The sequence below is a fragment of the Hyalella azteca genome, unplaced genomic scaffold (assembly GCF_000764305.2).
Source record: "Hyalella azteca isolate HAZT.00-mixed unplaced genomic scaffold, Hazt_2.0.2 contig5366, whole genome shotgun sequence".
Classification (NCBI taxonomy): domain Eukaryota; kingdom Metazoa; phylum Arthropoda; class Malacostraca; order Amphipoda; family Hyalellidae; genus Hyalella; species Hyalella azteca.
This window is the reverse complement of record NW_025935560.1, coordinates 643,511-652,820: the sequence shown is the minus strand read 5'-3', so window position 1 is coordinate 652,820 and position 9,310 is coordinate 643,511. Positions and strand designations below refer to the sequence as shown.

Sequence of the window (9,310 nt, the reverse complement as noted above, 5' to 3'; positions counted from 1 at the left end):
GGAAACAAAACCCCACTTCACTGTCCAATAAATTTCATATAAATTCTGAACCGGCAATATTAACAGCGTCTATGTAAAGGCCCGTTTCCACTACGGGACTGATTCTGAAAACTGGAGTGCGCGTTTCCACTACGCGCGTGTGCTGGGATTGAGACTGACCGTCTGGGCTACCGCACTCGCTGGCCTTTGAAGATAGATTATGCTGCCGCTCTTGCTTTACTAGCTGTTGTCACTATGCGCTACTATTATTGGTTAATGTGTTTATTTACTATTTACTGAGTATACATACACTGTAAGTACAATAAGATAATTAAGATTTTTTAATTGACGGACGAGTGAATCTATGCCAATAAACAGATAAATCGGTCAATGAGTAGTTAGGATGTATTATTTCCATTTTTCGATGTTCGTGGATGGATATAATTTTTCCATTTCTTTACTTATTTCCTCTAATTCTCAAGATTCTGTCTCTTTAAAAAGAGCTTTTTACTTGCCAGAAGCAAGGTGCCTCTCTATATAAATCGATAAGCCTTTCAGTGACATCTCTGCTCCAGTATCCGTCGTGCGACATGGTCAGTTAAGCAAAGAGGCAGGCAATGGTGCGTCTATTGGAGCGCCAGCCCAGCGCACAACCTCCTTGAACGAAAGTCACAGCGACACTGCCACTTGCCCGTCACGCAAGTCCAGTAAAAGATTGAACAGCGCTTGACTCCCCGTCACTCCAGTCTCGATGGTTCGGACTGCCTCAGTCCGGACTGAAAAAGCCAGTTTTTCAATTGTCAGTCTCGTAGAGTCTCATAGTGGAAACGGGCCTTAAGACTCCTACGCTCCGAGTATGAACGCCTTCAAGAACAGACTAGACGAAGCTATGCAGGAGCATATGTTCAGTCTTAAAATGCCTAGCAAATTACGGACCAGGCAATAAGTCCAGCAGCTATCTCAATCAATCGTCAGTTATGGAAAGATCGGGTTCCAAAGGCCGGGTCCCTTGTGAATCAAGTCACGAAAAGTTCGAGAATCGGCAACAGGCCATGGGCCTCTTTCTTCAATGCCGACACTTCTATTCTATTCTATATATAATCAAATATTGCTAAGCTAATGTTCTGTTTAATGCACCACGACCAATGTTGGCAAATTTATAGCATAGGGTTCAATTTCTGTCGTTTATAAAATTATCATTGCACACGAGTCTTTGCTAGTTGGGCGCAGGATGAAAGTGTTATCTCGTTACTTTGAATATTTTCTTGCCATTTAATCTAAATTCAATATAAAATTGAATTTGCTTTCCTGAAAATATAATTACAATATAAAAATGGGCTGAAAATGTTCATGTCGTCCGTATTACGAGTCTCTATCACCCTGTGACACATCAATCATCAGGATAACTCGTGTAAAATTCCTGTATTTTATTGTCATTAGATGAGATGGTGAGCGCAACACAGGCAGTTGAAGATTAATTTGTTAGGTAGGTAATTCTACGTCTCAAGGTCGACGATATCAGGTTTGTAGATCGAACGATGACTGTCGTAAAGTTTAGAGAGTAAAGCATCTATAAATTGAGACGGCATCAACGTTAACGTGGACTTTGAATGACAATTCTAATCTACGATTATTTCGTCCATAGCACTCGTTGAAAAATTCCCTCCCGCTGATACCAAGCACCAGAGAACCTGAAAAATAGATGATAGTGCAGAATTGCTAGTCATGATAAGATAAGTAGCTGCAGTTGCTGAATAATTGCATTATAAGTGTTTTGTTAGGCACATAGCGTGACTTTATGAGACGCTGAGCAGTTCTATGAAGGGACAGTTTTAGTGACAAGTTGACCATAGAAGCATGAACTACATCCTGTCTCCTCACTGATGAATAATAACTTCATTGATGTATGGACCTTAATAAAAAATCCTAAATATATTATCATGGTAATTGACGAAAATAAGACCATCAAGCTGATAATAATTACTTCCATTTGATAAGTTATAATTTTGTGAACTTTAAATGTTTATGTGTTGCTGGGGTTTACAAAGCATACCTATAACGTCATCACGCTCAGCACAATGAGCTGGAATGGATCAAAACCAAAATGACAACGTATTAATTTTGAACAAATTTAAAATTAGAGTGAATCTTGAAAAGATTGATCAGGTCGAGCTTCGAAAACCATCTTCTGTTATTTGGCAATTAACCTCGTAAGCGAAATGAGTGATCACGAGTGCTGCTGCATCCACTACACGTTAGCTGGCTCGATGTCTATGCCTCACGAGAGTTATGTGCCTTCTCACTACGGTAGTTCGGAAACTCTCCCTCCAGCCTACCACTTGGCCGTGTCTCAAATGCCCTACGAAACAAATAATACCGTTCACACGGGAGACTTGATACTCCAACCGTCAGACATAGCTCTTCCCCCGCAAGCTGCAGCGGTAAATTTTACGACTATCTTCAGCAGTTCTAAGTTGCCGCAGTCTGTCGTCCGTGTTTACGATATGTAGGTATTGCTAATAGTCGTTAGATATTAATTAATATTACAATGCCTTTCTTACAGTTATTTGAAGGTACCTACTTTCATTTTGTATCAGGGGAAACATTTTATTAAACGAGAACAATATACGTTACCATATTCATTGAAGAACGCTTGGCAGTCCTACTCTAGAAACAGGGCAAGTAACAGCTAGTCCATGACAGACGGCGAAGGTGATGGGGACTTTGAAGATTCGGTAACAGTCGAAATGTTGTCGACACAGAACAGAATGAAGTCTTCACTCGGCAATAGATTTCGCCAACAGGCCTGAGCTCGGTAATCCAAGATATCAAACACTCGTACATCAAAAGTTAGATATAGCGACAAGTGGTCGATTGACGCTGCTATGCAAAAGGTAATCGCTGGCTAAACAAACTTAGGGTACTGCGTGGCTCTGAGTGCGGATTGTTCCTACCACCGCCGAATTCCATATAGCTGTTACACGGAATTCGATTTCACTTCTGAGTGGAATTCCAGCCTTACTCGTAATTCATTTCTTCTAGAAGGAATCTGCTCGTAAAAAATGCATCAATGTTTTCTTAAGAGCTAGGTATTTTATAATTTAGCATCATCTTATTATTTGTTGAATAGAACCAATATGATTTTGTATTACCATTAAACCTCTTTCATAGAATCTTCGAAAAATTAGCAACTGCACAAGTACTGAAAATAAGCGTCTCACATCATTTCAATTCATTTGTATTCGTAACATCATGAATTTCAATGTCATGTTTCACAGTTTCATATCTCCGGCCTCCAAGAAATTGTACCTGAAGTGAAAGTCATAGCACTCATGTCAATATACTCATGTTGGTGATTTCTAATCAGGGAGATAATAATGTCACTCTATTACCAGAAAACGCACATCAATTTATGTTAAAAATTCGCATAAATTGAAAGAATAAAAAACATGAATACTTATTTATTTTCGATATTAATTATAAAATGGTAGTTCCTGAAATTCAACGAGCATGTCTGTAAGTATGAGAGCATTTCAAGTATGAGTATGAGAACTTAATCGCTGTTATTATATTCGTTCATTTTTTCTAAGTCTAATTGTTGCTAGTAAAGTTCTAAGATCGTGAAATTGGACGGTTAGAGGGCTGAAAGTTGATGCTGGGGTTGGCATAAATAAGTACTCGATTCTACAGTATTAACGAATTAAATTTATTAACAAAAGATATTGTTTTTGTCGAACCATCAAGGATATTTCAATAATTAATTTTCGATCATTTACTGCCTTTGACACCTGAATTTCAGCAAGACCACATTTTCTTCACCTCCATTTTCACGGCCACAACAGAAGTACTGAAATATTATGTTAAACATCTCAGTAAGGTTCGCGAGAAGATATGTATAGATTTGTTTGTTTTAATTATATACTACATGTGCATATAATCTGTAGACTCTAGTTTACCGTCCACCTTGAGTCTAAGCTACGCTTTCCTTCAGTTCCTCTCACAACTCTTCTTACAACGACTCCCAAGCTATCAGCCGCACCATTTGTTTTTGCACTTGGACCACAGCTTCGGTCTGCAGGTCACCGGGACGTTTATTGTTGTTGACGGGCTTCTGAAATTATCATTTGATACCCATTCTTATGTCTGACGGGTATCTGGAAACAAAAAGAATGGGGACAGAAATGAAAAATTTTCGCGCCTGACGTGCCACGTTTGCACGCTCACCAGCGGAGAGTTGAAATTTTGAATAACAATGTAATTAAACGATCACGTACATACTCGTACAAATATTCATGAATATATTAAATTTAGATTTCAGCTTTTAAAATTACATGCATTTGCGAAGACAGTGAGAGTATCTGTAATCGCAAATAATTGGAAATGCGTACAATTAGCAAACTTTTAATTGTATACGAACTATACGATGCGAGTTCATGCATTAATTTTTACCTTATTGCATTGACCAGTGGTGCGTCGTTTAATGATTCAGTTGATTATTCGTCAGTCGTCAGTCGCTTATACATGACTTTCCGCCTGACTCATCTAAAATGCTAGGTTGGGACTTTAAGCATCCTTTGCTGACATATTTGATATTTCTTAATGCGAAGTTACAATTTTTCGATGCTTGTGATCAGAATTTTATTCCGTTAAACGAGGGAAATAAATCTTCAGTTTAATTTGTTGATACTTGCACCGAGATTGCTATCATTTACGATGAGAAGCAGCGAGGTATAAGATTGTTATTAAATGACCAATGATTTTACTGAGGTTTATCAAGAGGAGGTTCATCTAACGGAGTGCAGCATCAAAAAATACAAATAAGGCTTCTCTAGCGTGACATCTGTTCGGTATCATTATTTATTGCAACGAGTTGAAATCAGTTCACGAAGCCTTCTAAGAAATTTGTTTATTTAGAAATAATATTAAATTTTTATTTCATCGTCCTCATCAATGTGAACGAAATTAGGCTGACAAGTCAATGTTCAATCAAGAATATTTTTAAAATACATTTCGTCCGATTCGTGTCGATAGTATCCGCTGAAATGCATATTGTATGATGTGGGACAAATATTTTATCAAATAGTAGAAAGCTTTGTACATCGTACGAGTTGGCCGTTCGGTTGGTTAAAGTTAAAAAAACGTAGTGAAAAACTGGATTACCGTGATATCTTTGGCATATCTGACCTGCGACGTATGTTGGGTTGCGTGTTGAAAAAAAGCATTCATGAATATTTACAATAAACTTGAGTGGATCTTGGACTTTTTACAATATAGACTTTACAAGGGCAATTTACTTCGAGTTTCATACCCATAATCGAGATTCACAATAAGAGATTTTCAGCCGAAAAATAATCACTGGTATTTCACACATCTAAACTGGCGGTAGATAAAAAAATTCAAGCGTTTATCTATGCAAATAATATCAAAAAGCAGGGTTAAATTGCTAACAAAATTCTAGTTAAATTGCAGTCCAGGTATAATTACCTTTTCAGCTTTTCTTCCTAATGTCCACTGCGGAATCGTTAACTTGAGAAAAATACAAAATATAACGTTTGATAGTTTCTCTAGTTCCCTTATTTTGGAAATAAAATAAAAACAGAAAAACAATCACGGTCCATAAGAAAGCGTTGATTTCGATGTCCATTCTCGTAACATTCAACACATCTTCATTCGTAGATTCGTAACCTCAACCTCGACATTGTTTCCTGAAAAAAAAAGAATGGCACGTTTTCATCACTAGTTCACATATCATCGAAGCAGAAAGCATGGATAACACATGAATTAGTTAACTTCTTAGACACAGTGAGTTATACATGAGTTCAAATTCGAAATGCAAGTAGAAGTATGAAATATATAAGACGAGTCTTAAAGAAGTAATCAACTTCAATGTTTAGACTTGACAAAAAATCTTCTTCCAGCTTCAAGCTATTCACGCAACAGAGAAAAATATGGAGCTTCATCCATTATTAATGTTTTATGAAAATTAAAAATTTTCATTTGCAATATAATTCATTTTCCAGTATCACTAATTTGCTAATATATGTCACCTAATTAGTTTCTCAATATTAACGTATTTTCCTATTTACTCAAGTACCAAGCACTGGCCACGGAAAGTTTGCAGAAACTTTGGAAGCTTCTGAACGTTTCTATGTTTCAAATGTTTTGCACCCGTGACCAATCAATGACCGAGTATTATTTCATTTGCCTATATTCAAAGAAATGTTTGGATAAAGTTCATTAGAAAAAGATTGATTGACTTCTACTGCAACAAAATTCTATGGTTGATTTTCATAGATTGATAACTCACAGCGATAGTTTCCAGAGAAAGCGCCAAAGTTGTTACTAAATCGTCCCGACAGTGTTCCCAAGTTTCCTCCAAGTCCTTGAGGAATCTCGAAATCATTATCTCCAAATCCACTTGTACCTCCAAAGTTCGCGGAGAAGCCAAATCCATCCTTAGCTCCTAGCTCGTGTCTAAAAAGACCGTCGTGACCTAGACCATCTCCATTCAGACGAATCGGAACTCCACGAACGATCTCAAGGCCTCGTTTTGATCCGGTTCCATGTCCAGTAGAAGACCCATCAAAGCTTCCATGACTAAATCCACTGGTCGTTACGAGGTCTCCAAATCCGCTAGAAATTCTAAGTCCTCCAAATCCACCGACAGCTCCATCTCCTCTAAATCCACCAGAAATTCCATTTCTTCCAAATCCACCGACAACTCCATGTCCTCCAAATCCATCGGAGATTTCATGTCTTCCAAATCCACTCGTTACTCCAATTCCTCCAAGCCCACCAGAAGCACTTAGTCCTCTCAAGCCACTAGAAACTGTGTGCCCTCCTAATCCATCAGAAAAGCCGATGTCTTCAAATCCACCAGTAACTCTGGGTCTGCTAAATCCACCTACTGCACCTCTTTCAAAGGTCCCGGAATCGTCAAAACTTCCTCCTAGTTCGACTCCTCCAAGTCCTCCAGAGAAACTAGATTGGCCGACAAATGCTTGGCCGCCATTGAAGCCTAAACCAGAGCTTCCTCGAGACCCTTCACCGATGACTCCTCCTCCAAATCCAAGTCCTTGAATACTTTCACCCACTCCTAAATGAATCTTTGGCCCCAAGAAACTACCTCCATCTACATGACCAAATCCGCCAGCTGCATCACGAAATTCTGTTGTGTCACCGATCCCAAAACCACCGTTAACTGCACTGCCACCAAAACTTCTTCCTCCAAAGAAATTTCCACCAACACTGAAGTCTCTAATGCCGTGAATGAAGCCCACAGTGCTGAACTCGTTACCTACTCCTGCGAATGCGCTAGTTATTTCACCGCCTATTCCTTTGGTGATAACCCCTTTACTACCCCCTTTACCAACACGATTACCAAGATTCCCCAAACCTCCTCTACCAACACCATAACCGGCGCCACTTACACTCCCTTTGTCAACACCACCACCACCAAAGCCACCTATATCTCCTTTCACAACACCATCACCGAAGCCATGTACACCCCCTTTAACATCATTACCGAAGCCACCTACACCCACTTTACCAGGACCATTTCCGAAGCCACCTACACCCCCTCTATCAACACCATCACCGAAGACACCTGCATCTCCTGTACCAACAACATCACCGAAGCCACCTATTCCTTCTTTTCTAACACCGTCACCGAAGCCACCTGCACCCTCTTTATCAGCACCGTCATCGAAGCCACCTTCAGCCCCTATACCAACACCATCACCAAGACCACCTGCATCTCCTTTACCAACACCATCATTGAAGGCGCCTCCTACCCCTTTACCAGCACCATCACCGAAGCCACCTACACCCCCTTTACCAACACCATCACCGAAGCCACCTACACCACCTTTATCAGCACCATCACCGAAGCCACCTCCTCCCTCTTTACCAACACCATCACTGAAGCCACCTGCACCACCTTTATCAGCACCATCACCGAAGCCACCTCCTCCCTCTTTACCAACACCATTACCGAAGCCACCTGCACCACCTTTATCAGCACCATCACCGAAGCCACCTCCTCCCTCTTTACCAACACCATCACCGAAGCCCCCTACACCCCCTTTACCAAGACCATCACCGAAGCCACCTGCACCACCTTTCTCAGCACCATCACCAAAGCCACCTGCATCTCCTTTACCAACACCATCATCGAAGCCACCTACTCCCCCTTTAACAACACCGCCACCGAAGCTACCTACACCTCCTTTACCAACACCATCATCAAAGCCACCTGCATCTCCTTTACCAACACTATCATGGAAGCCACCTCCTCCCCCTTTACCAACACCATCACCGAAGCCACCTACACCCTCTTTATCAGCACCATCTCCGAAGGCATCTGCATCTCCTTCACCAACACCATCATGGAAGCCACCTCCTCCTCCTTTACCAACACCATCACTGAAGCCTCCTACACCCTCTTTATCAGCAACAACATCTCCGAAGGCACCTGCATCTCCTTCACCAACACCATCATGGAAGCCACCTCCTCCCTCTTTGCCACCTTCATCTCCTTTACCAGCACCATCACCGACGCTACCTACTCCCCCTTTACCAACACCATCACCGATGCCACCACCACCTCCTTTACCAACACCATCACCGATGCCACCACCACCACCCCCTTTACCAACACCATCACCGAAGCCTCCCGCATCTCCTTTACCAGCACCATCACCGGAGGCACTAACACCCTCTTTACCTACACTCTCACTTAAGCCACCTACATCACCTCCTTTGCCACCAAGGCCACCTCCATCCCCTTTAATAAAGCCACCACCAAACGATCCATCAGAATCACTGCCTCCAAAATTTCCACCAACTGCGCCTTGACCGAAGTCCTCCGAATGGATATCTCCTCCTTGACCTTGGCGTACGAAGCTACCGATTGAACTCCCGCTTCCAGTTGACACGCCTTTATGTGCGCCTCCTCCTGAAAAACCAATATATTTGAAATGGAAATTCTGATAAACCTTCATATTTTGGGACAAAAAATTATTATAAAGTTATCACAATATCAATAAATCAAGAAAGTTAATCACATCCAATTTACGATAGAAAAACATCCAGAAATAAATTATATATAAAAATATTACCTGAAGCAACTGTAACGCCTGCCAGCAAAGCGCACAGCCAAACACTTTTTAAAATGTGACCCTGCAGAAAAAAAAGTATTATTTTTTTAGTCGTTTTGATGTTTAAATATTTCATATGAGAAAAAAAAGTGAAAGCAATTTAAGCATGGATCTATGCACCGACCATGTTCTGCGGCAGACGGGCTAAGCGTAACTGACATTTGGCTGCAGGT

General features: G+C 40.7%; 1 protein-coding gene across 1 annotated transcript; it reads right to left on the bottom strand.

Annotated features, from left to right (window-relative positions):
• Window positions 1-3,664: 3,664 nt before the first annotated feature.
• LOC108681168 (spidroin-1-like) lies at window positions 3,665-9,310 on the bottom strand. The gene is made up of 4 exons (XM_018170170.2): window positions 9,262-9,310; window positions 9,099-9,159; window positions 6,287-8,935; window positions 3,665-5,684 (listed from the first exon to the last, which is right to left on the bottom strand). Coding segments are annotated over exons 1-4 (2,715 nt in total). The 5' UTR covers window positions 9,265-9,310; the 3' UTR covers window positions 3,665-5,682.